The 13463-nt window shown below is 39.7% G+C and overlaps 1 protein-coding gene across 5 annotated transcripts in view; it reads left to right on the forward strand.

Annotated features, from left to right (window-relative positions):
- Nucleotides 1-13463, forward strand: part of ADAL (adenosine deaminase like) — a 40342-nt gene that overhangs the window by 5168 nt on the left and 21711 nt on the right. For 4 of the 5 annotated variants that reach the window (XM_033920496.1, XM_033920495.1, XM_033920498.1 and 1 more), the window contains exons 2-8: nt 95-225; nt 2918-2978; nt 3763-3850; nt 3955-4036; nt 5700-5826; nt 9891-9971; nt 11055-11193. In XM_033920496.1, the coding sequence (XP_033776387.1) occupies nt 95-225; nt 2918-2978; nt 3763-3850; nt 3955-4036; nt 5700-5826; nt 9891-9971; nt 11055-11193 (709 nt within the window). Of the gene's footprint in view, nt 1-79; nt 226-2917; nt 2979-3762; nt 3851-3954; nt 4037-5699; nt 5827-9890; nt 9972-11054; nt 11194-13463 lie in introns of all 5 variants that reach the window. The other variant, XM_033920497.1, reaches the window with a different exon arrangement.

Consider the following 13463-nt stretch of genomic DNA (forward strand, 5'->3'; position numbering starts at 1 on the left):
GTTCATTAATGATAGTTATTATTTGGTATTAAGCAATATTAGATGACATTCCATTATAAATCACACATTTATTTTGTAGTTTGCTGTCATTTAGGAACTCCATGCCCATCTCAATGGATCCATCAGTTCTGTTACTATGAAAAAACTAATGGCCCAGAAGCCGGACCTTGAGATCCAGAATGAAATGACCGTGATTGACAAGGGACAGAAAAGGACCTTAGAAGAGTGAGTGTCGGTCTATAGCATGTGAAGCTGTATGATTCTTCTTTATTTAAAGGAGTGTTACAGGGCAGCCACTCAGACTAAGGCAACATTAGTTCACCCCATAGCTCTCCCACAGGCCAATGTTCAGAACTTAACACTGCTATAGAGATGATTAGCGCCAGTGTTAGTGTCTTCAGGATGTTTGGAGAGGGCACTAGTGCAGGGAGCAGTGTGGGAACTGAAGATCAGGGCAAATAGCATGCAGATGCTGTGCAAACAAGGCTTTAGATATTCCCTTCCACTGTTCAGAAATGGCGTACAACCCAGACCTTGCCCTTACTGCTGAAAACCTAAAGCCAGCTTGGAGCTAGTGTTAGGATAGGATGTGTATTTTAACAGCCACAGCTGAAACTTATGCATGTGTATTTTAGTCACAGCTTCAGGGACTTGTTACAGTCTCATCAAATACATTTGAGCGGTTGAAATGTTAGTGGGAATGAACTGAACCTTGCTGGGAGATGAGTCACAACTGCACAGCTGAAGAGGATCTTTCCAGCTTCCTGCTCACCACTTTGATTGGACATGTGCACAGAAGATTTGCTTACGCTCAGCTCTTGAACCAGACATGTTCCTTCTCCTTACAGAAAAATAACTTCCCAATGCTCATCACTATCAGCATATGATTTGGTTGCTGTTAGTGTTGAACATTGGGAATTTATTTTTTGGCGCTGTTCCCTGTGGTATTCTCCTTCGTTGTATAGAACAGCGCAGGAGTTCTGAGCATTGACCTGACAGTTCTATGTCATTCCTTCCCCTGTCTCCTAATCCCTTATATCTTTAATCTACAACACATTTTTACCCTCTGTACATATCCTCTCTTGCACATCTCCATGACAACCCTCAAAGACTTCTCCTTAATGGTTTCCCCTATCCTTCCTCCATCCCACTTTCTCCCTTGTAGCCTGACATCTGCATGTTTCTTCTCCCCTTGCTCCTGTGGCCCAACACTTTTCTTCTTCCTCTCCACCCCTTGAATTCATCATTTCTTTCCACTCCCCACCCCCTCGAGTTAATCACTTCTCTCTTTCTGCCCCCCCTGTTCATGTCTTTTCTTTCTCTCTCCTCTAAGTCCCCACCACTCACCAGAACCAGTATTTTTCTTTTCCTTACTTTCCCTTCCACTCCCCTCTTTGTGATTCCAGCATTGTTTTCTCTCCTGTTTTATAATTACTTTCTTTCTCTCTCCACCCCCAGTTGCAACCCCTCCTTCATCTACCTTAAACCACGTCTTCAAGGAGGATTCATAGCCACTGTTTGCAGTCTTCTTAGAGCCTGTTTTCTATCTATTCTAGTCTGCTCCTTGGAAACAATGTTGTGTCAGAAGGGGGTGAGGAAACTCCTTGGAAGATGCAGTTGAAGATAGACCAGGCAAACGGGGAGCAAGGAGAGTGGTAGAAATACTAGTTCACAAAGGGGGGGGAGACACTGAGCCCCCTAGTGCTTTGGGTCCTCAGACAGTACTTGGTTGCTCAAATGGTCGGTCTGCCTCTGCCCACGGCATCCCAGTGTGCTACAGCAAACTGGTTGAAAAATGCTAGTAAACAGAAAATGATAAACTGTCTCTGAAACTGGCTTTTATTAGATTAAAGTGTTATTTAATTTGATATGTATTTCATCTGCATCTGACAGATCCTTTTTGTTGTAAACCACTCTGAATTGTTAAGGTATAGCGGGTTATAAATAAATTTATTATTATTATAAGATTTAATTTGTAACTATTCAGGGTTCTCGACCACCCAATTTATCTCTTGTCTCTCACGGCATAGTAGCATGGTCCATCCAATCTGCCCAACAGCCACGCTCATTATTAATTCACGATGTAAACCTACAATGGTACAAAAATGCTTGATCCTGTTGTGTCTTTGCCATTTTTGAGACCCAGACTGTAGACCACCTGGCATTGTCCTTGCGTTCCAACTACAGGAGTTGCCATTGATTCTATAACATAAGCATAACTTTTATAGAATTGCGCTGCACTAGGCTGTGCCAATTTTTTTAGGTGTGATGAATAAAATTGGGCCCAAAGTGGCTGAATAGTATTATTATTATTTTTAATATTCAACTTATAGTATATCCTAAGCAGTTTACATTGAATAGTAATTGGGTACTCTGTTTCCCTATCTGTCCCAACAGACTCGCAATCTAATTATTGTACCTAGGGTGGTGGTGGTGGTGGGGTTAGGTGACTTTCCCAGGGTCACAAGGAGTGGTACTGGCTTAGAACCTTCAACCTCAGGGTGCTGAGGCAGTAGCTCTAACCACTCCACTTAGTTGTTACCTTTACTCTGCTTTCTCCGCTACTCCACTGCATAGATAGTGCCAGAGCAGTTGGTGCTGGGCTGAAAATACATCTGTCTGAATGGCAATTTAACGTCTGTGGATAGGGAAGCATTAGGTTTACTGGCTTCCGATAACTGTGTGTCTTCCTTTGAAAACTGACCCTTATATATTTATTGGGTTGCTTTTCAGTTGACCCTATGTCCTGTCTGATAAATTTATGGATGTAAATTTTAAAGGTTTTACCATCTCGCTTTTAAAGCTTCTACATCTAAGATTTTTCTTTTTTAAGACAAAAAAAATAATTAAAATTTTCATGGTTAGAAGTCTTAAGCTATGCCCATTGCCTGAGCCTTTAATTTCATTTTTCTTGCAGATGTTTTCAGATGTTTCACATGATTCATCAAATTACCACTAGACCTGAAGATATATTCTTGGTAAATTGCATTTAAAAGAAAATAGTTTTGTCTTTCAAGGTTGCTGCATCATAAAGGTGATAACAATAATAATTAAAAAAAGTTACAATTTTTAAATCCTTACAAGTCTCCAGTAATATGCACTGAAAATATTTCCGTTACCCTGACAGTTCATGATTGGCTTCATGAATTTCAACCCAGCTGTCAACCCAGGCTGATCCTGCCTGCGATCAGGTCACTTTCTAAATTACTTGACTTCAGGAAAGCAGTAAAAACCCATCTCTCTCCTAATACAGTCACATAATCTTTTCTAACATATAAACCAAAGCGAACCAGACACTCCATACATCCTATTCTGTGAACCATATCCTATTCAACTGGGGAACCGCAGAAACCAGCTTGCTAACACAAATAGGTCCCGGAACAATGTTATCCATGAGGAATTGCTAAACCATGGTACTGTATTCATAAGAATTTGCTAATAATTTGGAAAGTCGCAGAACCTCTCCTGTTTTATAATTACTCCATCACCCAGGTTAATTCACAACGAATTGTCAATCTGTTAACTCTTTATTTAATATATTAAATATGTAAACTTGTAACTACTAATCCTTATATGTCTGTAAACTTGCAAACTACTACTTCTTATTATGTATGTAAAGCTGTAATCCGTTCTGGGCTCTTCTGGAAGGATGGGCTAAATAATTGAATTAATAAAATAAAATCCTCCAGTCACTGTAAGAGACAGTCAGCTTAGTACACATTTCACATCTTTTTGTTAACAAGGTGTTTTGTTTATTTTTAGGTAACCAAAGATGTTATTAAGGAGTTTGCTGCTGATGGTGTCAAGTACCTGGAATTAAGGAGCACCCCTAGAGAGGAGAAAACAACAGGTACAACATACAGGGGCCGTTCATGAATGCATTGTATTAAAGAGCTGCTTGAGCTGAACCCATTCCGTGTAATAAGTGGTCTTATCTGCTGCTCTGCTTTGCAGGTATGACTAAAAGAAAATATGTGGAAGCCGTGCTCCAAGGTATAAGCGCGTGTAAGGAAGAGGGATTGGATATAGATGTGAGGTACAAAGAATAAGGAGAGTATACAGCGAATATATGACTGTTTGTTTTATTTTCTGTGGTGTTGGCAATATACATATGGCGACTGTAGAAGTCTGAGGTGACTGCAAGTACAGATTGACTGCCACACCAGGAAACAGTTCAGCTGGTTGATTTGCAGCCATTCAGAATGAAAAAAAATTCTCAGATGATTATTTTTTTAGTATTTATATACCACTTATAGCCAAAGTGGTTTACATTCAGATACTCAAATCATTTTTCCCTATCTGTCCTGGTGGGCTCAAACTCTGTCTAATGTACCTGTGGCAAGGAGGGATTAAGTGACTTGCCCAGGGTCACAAGGAGCAGTGTAGGATTTGAACCCACAACCTCAGGGTGCTGAGGCTGTAGCTCTAATCACTGCACCATGATAAATATCATCTTTGTCAATCAGTTTTGTTTTGGTGTGTAAAACTGTCGACGAAACATTTGTGGTGTGAGAGAAACACTAGCAAAAATAAATTTGTTTGGTCTCCCCAGTATGTGATGGCTGTGGCTTTTAAATAACGGCTTCTTTATCTGCAATGCTTTATTTAGATTTAGCTTGCACCTATTTCAGTAAAGAGTAAGGGGATTTGATATACTACCTTTCTGTGGTACAATCAAAATGGTTTACATTTACTATATGTAGGTACTTTCTCTGTCCTTAATGGGCTTACAATCTATATATTGTACCTGGGGCAATGGAGGGTTAATTGATTTGCTCAGAGTTGAGGGAGCTGCAGTGGGAACTGAACCCAGCTCTCCAGGTTCTCAGCCCACTGTGCTAACCGCTAGACTACCTCTCCAGGTATTCCCTTTCCTCAGAGGGTTTACAATCTAATTTTGTACCTGAGTGGGTGGAGGCTTGAGTCGCTTGCCCAAGATCACTTCACTGGTTGACAGATGGTAAATGCAGAATGATGCACTGTCACCAACCAATAACATGTGAAGATGTGGGTTTTTTCACGTACAGATGTTGACATTATCTCTGTTGCTCACCTTTTCATTTGTTCAACTTGACCTACCTCCTGACCCATGATAGTTGCTTCCGTTCTTTTGAATGCCTGCTCACATATTTGGAAGAGATCGAGCTGGCTATGTCACTCAAAGCCCAAATGATGAAGTTATGGCTCTTATTTTGGTCATGTCCTTTTCCAATGATCTCTCTCTCTTATCACGATATGTATGGGAAAATCAAAGGAACTAGGCAAATAGGGCAACCTGCAACTAGGTGGCTGGACACATTGACATCAACCATGGGGATGATGCTGGAGGACTTTGTCAGACTAGCACTCGACCAACCTCATTTTGGATCTTTAACTCAAGTCACTAGGACTTGATCCTGAGTCAATGGTATGTAACACACATATTTCCAGTCCTTTTAGGAGCTCCTAAGCTGAAATCTTGCCCTATGTGACCCCCACCTGCAGCACCACATCTACCATAGGGGAGACCATGGACAGGGAGGGATTTTTGAGTACCCCCTTCTCCCTTGAGCAACCTTCAGGATGGCCCTGGTTCCTTCTATAAAAAATTACACATCTCCAGTAGGATGGTTACTTCAGAATTGTTAATTACTATAAATCTAACAAGTGCTCCTCATTTCATGTGTGAAGTTTTCATACACGACTCATCTTTATTTCAGATTCTTATTATCGATAGACAGACGAGGGGGTCCTGTGGTTGCCAAAGATACTGTTAAACTTGCGGAGGAATTCTTTCTTTCTCATGGCGAGATGGTGCTTGGACTGGACCTCAGTGGAGACCCCACTGTAAGTTGATTTCAATGTCTTTGGATGAGAGGATTCCTTGTGTTTTGGCTTAAGAGCTTTTGTTCGCAGTAACCTTTTCCATTCTGATTATGTAAAAATTGGCTTTTCCTGCAGAGATGCATTACTATTTTCAGCCTACAATGAAAGGGATTTCATAATTTGCATGAGCTTTATAACATTTTTGATTTTGATTTTTTTATTCATATAATTTTTCTCCTTTTTAGTCTTTCCTCATACGGGAAGAGTTCAAACCCCATTATCATCTTGGTCACTCTTCTTTGAACCTTTTCTAGCTCCACTATATCTTGAAATAAGGAGATCAGAATTGAATACTCCATTGTGCAACCTCATCTGGAGTATTGCATTCAATTCTAGTCTCCTTATCTCAAGAAAAATATAGTGGCACTAGAAAAGGTTCAAAGAAGAGCGACCAAGATGATAAAGGGGATGGAACTTCCCTCATACGAAGAAAAACTGAAAAGGTTAGGGCTCTTCAGCTTGGAAAAATGATGGCTGAGGGGGAGATATGATTGAAGTCTACAAAATCCTGAGTAGAGTAGAACGGGAACAAGTGGATCAATTTTTCACTCCATCAAAAATGACAAAGACTAGGGGACACTCGATGAAGTTACAGGGAAATACTTTTAAAACCAATAGGAGGAATTTTTTTTTCACTCAGAGAATAGTTAAGTTCTGGAACACATTGCCAGAGGTTGTAGTAAGAGTGGATAGCATAGCTGGTTTTAAGAAAGGTTTGGACAATTTCCTGGAGGAAATATCCATAGTCTGGTTATTGAGAAAGACATGGGGAAGCCACTGCTTGCCCTGGCTCGCTAGCATGGAATATTGCTACTTCTTGGGTTTTGGCTAGGTACTAGTGACCTGGATTGGCCATCGTGAGAATGGGCTACTGGGCTTAATGGACCATTGGTCTGCCCCAGTAAGGCTATTCTTATGTTCTCCTTGTATGTATTTTAGATGAACAAATAGTTAAGTAAAGGTAGAAATGCAGGACACCAGACTGTAATAAGCAAATTTTTGGTGAACTTCCTTAACTGCTTAAAAAAATGGACAATTGCTCTTTGATTTTTCTACAGTATTGTAAGTTCTTACAACATTTCAGAGTGGAATTTGAAGTAGCTACAGAGTAGATAAGCACGAGATAGAACAAAGTTCACTTTTAAAATATAAGATATGGTGCAAGAGAACCAGGATGTAAGGATAGGAATGAGCAAGTCTGATTTGAGAACTCATAGCATGAGCAGTGACAAGATGAAGACAACAAAAAGTGGATTGACATTTCAGTAGACAAAATTATTCCATGTCCAAGTTTGGGGGAGTTGAATATGTGACCAAAGTTTGCGACGCTACTCATAGGACCAGTTTAATAAACAGCAGTGGTTTGCAAGAAAGCTTGGTTCAGTTCCCAGATCTGAGTCTCTTTGCTCACCCGCATGCCTCTAGATTAGCCCCGTCCATCAGATGCTTTTGCTTTTAAATTATATACAGGGATTGAACACAATTTTTCATTCTAATAAGTAGCCTATTTAGAGCTGCTAAGTAGAGAATGACACATGGACAAATTTTTCTCCGTCCTTGCAGGAACTCATTTTCCCATCCCGGTGAGTTCTTTTCCTGTCCCTGCCCCTGCCCCATTCCTGTAAGCTCAGCCCAAACCTTGAACACTTATGATTTTAAAGTTTTTGAGGCTTGTGCAGATGAGGACAGAGCTTGCAGGAATGGGACAGGGACAGGAAAAGAACTCGCCGGGAGGGGAAAATGAGTTCCCCTGGGGACGGGGAAAAATTTGTCCGTATCATTCTCTACTGCTAAGTCCCCCTAGTACCACACTTCCAGTTCAGCTGGAAATCACAAGGAGCCACAGGGAACCTACCAGGAATTAACACCTATACATAAGTTTTATATATCAAACATACCTGAATATATTCACTAAATCTTTAACAAAAATATTTTAGGACCATTATATAAGAATCTAGCTCTACTTTCAGGGAAATGCTTTGAGCTGAACTTCCAGTCATATGCTTCAAAGTAGAGAATATTCTCACAATCCAATTTTATTTTTTAAGCTCAATTATCTCTGGGATAGTCGTACTTCTATCCGCTATAATAATACCCTTAGCATGCATGCGCACTTCAAACTTGGTGGGTCTGTGATCTGTGGTGCCGTGCCCGCAGTGCCTACCTCAGCTGATTTCCTGATCTCCAACACCGGCTGACTTCTGACTACCTGACCATGTTCCTCCAAAACCAGAAGTTAAGTCTTGAGGGGGGAGGGAGGAGAAGCGAAGCCGGCAAGCACAGTGTTAGAGCCCCGGAGCACGGCCGAAGTTGTTTCCTGGCTGGGGTGGCATTGGCGGGAGATAGGGCATGGAGGGAGGCTTCAACTCACTGCTCCTGCTTGCTTCGGCCCTTCCTCGCTGCCAGGTCTTGCCTTTGCAGAAACAGAAAGTAGGTGGGGCCCGGCAGTGACGAAGGCCCGAAGCAAGCAGGAGCAGTGAGTTGTGAATGCTGTGCTGGTGACGGCTGTATAAGACCCGGGAGGGGAGGGGGAGAGAGAATGAGAAATGCTGCCGACGGCTGTGTGAGACAACAGGGGGAATGCTGCTGCGGCATCCTTTAGGGGAAAGAGAGAGAGAAGGAAGACCAGGGAAGGAGGGGGGAAGAGAAATGCTGCTATTGCACAGTGGGGAGGTAAAAGGAAGGGAGAAGGGCTACTGCTGGACAGGGGAAGCAGGGAAGGGGTGCTGCTGGACACGGGGGAGGTAAAAGGAAGGGAGAAGGGCTATTGCTGGACAAGGGGGAGCAGGAAGCAAAGAAAGACAGAAAGAATGGCCTCAGCGCCCCATTGTGCTTAAAGTTTACACATCTATTCTAGCACCTGTTAATGTAACGGGCTTAAACACTAGTATATTATTAATACAGTATGCCCATATGTTTATTAGAACAGGATGGTAATTAAGTATGTTCTAATAAACATATGGGCATACTGTATCAATTATCAAAGTGGAGCATGACACGGGGTCGGGAACAAACTTTGTCCCTGTGTTATTCTTTATTTCAAAGCGAATTGGTCACTACCAAGAGTAGTAAAAATATTTCCAAGACAATTCAGGATATATATATATATTTTAAAATCTGGCCTTCTATAAAAAGAATATCAGTAGAATGCAAATAATTCAGAATACAGCCATCTAATTAATTTTCAATTTGAAAAAATATGATCATGTGACAAAATATCTGAAATTGCATTGGCTTCCAAACTTGGTTGTATGTGCTATAAGGCCTTATGGCCTCATCCCAAATTATTTGATATGATCACTTTAAATTTGCATATAGAATGTGGCTCTCACCTTGTTTACATTTCATACAGCAAAAGACTGTATTTACAAGTGTTTCTTTTGGAGAATTTTATCCTATCGGACCTGTATATGGGATAAGAGCTTTAGTAACTTGATAAGAACTGTTCTTATCAAGCTTTTAGAAAATTGTAAGCTTTTCAAGCTTTTAGAAAATAGATATATTTGACAAATTTTTATAAATTGGATGGTATTTCACTGTGCATGTAAAGTATTTTTCTTTGTTAACTGCCTAGAACTGAGAGGATAAACATATTTGTGTAATTCAAAAAGGAATGTTCTCTTAAAGTGTTAGTCCAATATCTTTTAAACAAAATAAATAGAAACCTAGCTTAAGCTGCAAGCATAATGGTAAAGCTCCTCAGTAGTCTCCACTGTTAACATTCAAAGATCACCCAGGAAAATAAATCGCAGAACTGAATATTAATTTTTTGGAACAACTAAATGGTAACTGCTTTATTATGACTGAAGGATAAATGTGTGTTGTGGAACACTTGTATACATCTAATAGATGTATTGGCCAGTTTCTGGCATTGCCTTCAAAGGAGCAGATGTCAGCCCAGCCCTGATGTGTCTGATGTGAATAAAACAGCATTGACTTGCTGGTCTTATAAATGGATTAATATGGTACCAAACTAAAATCCTGTCAGTAATCAAACAGTTTTGTTGTAATTTTTCACTTTAAAGGTAGGACATGGAAAAGATTTTCTGGAATCTCTCAGTGAAGCCAGACAATCAGGACTGAAGCTGGCATTGCACATTTCAGAGGTAATACCCTGGCTCTGAGCTTCAACAAGTAGTGTAGTAACTACAAGAGAGGCACTTTACATCACTGTTACCACTACTTGGACATTACATAAGGAAGAGAGTGAGTAGGAACTGATTCTGGCTAAAAAAACCAGTAAGATTGTCGAAAGGCAAGCACGTAGTCAAGATAAGTTTTATAGAAACTCCATAATCTGATATCTGTTCTAAAAAGGAACCTTCTTCAGGGATTTACTTTGTGTGTCTGGTCCTTTTACCAATTGTCTAATATTTCTCCTTTATCGGGGAGATGAGTTGCTATTTGCATGCATCACTCCTCTCTGCTTTGGAGAGATGGGGTTGATGCATGCTGGGTATGTGTATGCAACATATATGTGCCAGGTGTTAAAGTGTAACTTAGCACATGTGTTATAGGAAATAGACACTGCAATGACTTCCTTATTGAAGCAAGCAGTGCTATAGAACAGATTTTTACCACTTACTAGAAACACAGGGGTCTTTTTATTAAGATGCGCTAACCGATTTAGCGCGCGCTAAATGCTAAGATACCCAAAGGATATAATAGATGCCTTAACATTTAGCGCGCGTTAAACTTTAGTGCGCTAAATCGGTTAGTGCACCTTAATAAAATGACCCATTTATTTTGTCTCCCTGCCTATTCCATATCCTTTCCCCCAGCCATAATGCGTACTTCTCTAAAACTTTAATCTTTTATTTGGCATTGTTGCTCAGAGGCAACGTGTTTTCTATGGCTCTTAAGAGGTATCTGCTTCTCCAAATGCCTGTTACTGGGCACTGTTGCTCTCGTTAAATGTCAAGTTATGTAAAGCAGCCGTTTCTCCACTTGCCAATTAAAGGGTTAATCAAAATCTCTTGGTAGCGATTCTGATGGATTTGAAATAAAGCATTACCAGCTGGTATGCTGTTTTCAGTATGATCAGACCAATGCTCTTGTTTGCTTTAAATATAGCTTTAAACACCTCCAAGAGCTTAATGAAAAATATATTTCTCTGATCAGTTAACCGGGTATGGCCAGGGTTTTTTTGATTAGTATGAGACATGAATAATATTCTTTTTCATTCTTAGGTCCCAAACCAAGAAGAAGAAACCAGACTTCTCCTTGGTCTTCCTCCAGACAGGATTGGACATGGCTCATTCCTTACTTCGGCTGCAGGGGACTCGTGTGAGCTTGTACAGTTAGTAAGACAACATCGCATACCTCTGGGTGAGAAACCTTATGTTATTAAATAGCCTCGAACAATAGAACTCTGGAGCACAAAGATAAGTGAGAGAAAACAATTGACTGAATCCTTTCTAGCTACACATATTTGTTTTGTTTATTTTATTTATATACCGCTTATATCCTACCAGGGCCTGTTTGTATGATGTGCTTTTTTGATTTAGCATTTTTTGCAATCGTAAGTAAACATATAGGGGAAAAATAAACATTCAAACTTATTAATTTCAGTTAAAACTTTTTAATACATGTATAAACTGACCATGTATAGAAAAGAGAAATTATGCTGATCCTGCATATGTAATAAAGCATCTGAAGGACGGCTGATGCTATGGGTGTATGGACCCCCCCCCCCCCCACTAGCACAGAAACGCTGCCAGTGCCTGTAACGCCTCAAAACCAAAATTCCAGCACTTTAATCCAGTAATATTCAATTAAAGATCATATAAATTAGTAATGAACCTCAGAGGACTGAATTGCCCCAGTGATAGTTATGAAACAATTACAAAACCCGATCTTCGTTGGATCAATTGATGTAAACTTTTTTGTTTTTTTTTAGTATTTTATCAGTTTTAATTTGTATCAATTTTATATATAGTACCGTTTTTCCTTCATTAATTCTCCAATTAATATTTAGCTTAATAGTTTAACAATAATACTTAGCTTAGTTCATTTGTAAATAGTTAAGGGAGCGCCTCTACCAACATGTCCATGTTTCAAACAACTTTCGTCAGGGTTGAGGCTCCCAATGTTAAATAATCGTGCATATGAGAATCTGCTCCTCTCCATATAATATCATATAACTATTTACTGCTGAACTAATCTAAGTATTATTGTTAAACTATTAAGCTGAATATTAATTGGAGAACTAATGAAGGAAAAACAGTACTATATATAAAATTGATACAAATTAAAACTAATAAAATACCAAAAAAATACAAAAAACAAAAAAGTTTACATCAATTGATCCAATGAAGATCGGGTTTTTGTGATCTGTTTCACAACAACCACTGGGGCAATTCAGCCCTCCGAGGATCATTACTAATTTATATGATCTTTAATTTAATATTACTGATTAAAGTGCTGGAATTTTGGTTTTGAGGAATTATAATATTGGATTCCATCTATTGGTTAGTTGTTTATATGATTACAGTGCCTGTAACTCAGCATTTTGTTACTCTCCTAGATAGCAAAAAAATGCTGATTTAACCCCTCTTCTGTTAAACGGCACTAGCAGTTTTTAGCACAGAGAGCCGCGCTGCTCCCGACGCTCATAGGAACTCTATGAGCATCGGGAGTAGCGCGGCTCACCGCGCTAAAAACTGTTAGTGCAGTTTAACAGAAGAGGGGTTAAGTCAGCATTTTTTTGCTATCTGAGCTGAACTGAGACCGAGCACTGCTGCATTTATATAGCTCCTATACACGTGTAAAAGAGATCATGACGCAAAAAAAAAAAAATCAAAATCAACAAAAAAAAACCACCTGGAAAACAGAAGAGGGGGTTAGTGTTTCCATGGTTGTCAGATAAATAGAGTGGTTAAAATATTTAATTGCGCTTGATATACTGCATATGACCTAGGACGGTATCAATGCAGTTTACAGTAAAAATAAGAAAGGAAAAGAAAGGCAGAGCCATGGCACATTGAGAAAAGAGACTATTGTTAGAAAGTGGGAATGGAATGGAAACTTCACTTATTCAAATTCATTTTGGCCTCTAGAAAGTATCAAAATAGAATCAAGTTTTGCCAAATAAGCAACTATTGTAAAATGATCTATTTGACAAAAATGATGCTGAAAGTGGTCAATTACTACTACACTCATCAGTTCTCAGATCCAGTCCGACACGGCACTCCAGCGTCTCAAACTCTCAAACATGAGCATAACACAGTCAGCTTTAATATAATAATAATTTTATTCTTATATACCGCCAAAGCTATAGTAGTTCAAGGCGGTTTACAATAAGAGGAGCTGGACAATCAGCGAAGATAGGCACAATGTAAAGTCATAGAATACATGTAAGCAGGATACAGAGATAAGAAGGGCTGGAACAATCAGCGAGAATAGGCATACTGTAATGTCATCAATACATGTGTAAATCGACACATGGATTCATGTGTGCCTATACCATCCCATCCAACTCACATACTCCCCCTGGCCCTGCTGGTGCTTTCTCTGTCTCTTTCCGGCTCTTCCCTTCAGCTGCAACAACCCCAATTCCGGTTACATTTACATATGCTTATGCTCTTGTGGATATTGAC

This window comes from Geotrypetes seraphini, chromosome 14 (genome assembly GCF_902459505.1).
Source record: "Geotrypetes seraphini chromosome 14, aGeoSer1.1, whole genome shotgun sequence".
In the NCBI taxonomy this organism is placed as follows: domain Eukaryota; kingdom Metazoa; phylum Chordata; class Amphibia; order Gymnophiona; family Dermophiidae; genus Geotrypetes; species Geotrypetes seraphini.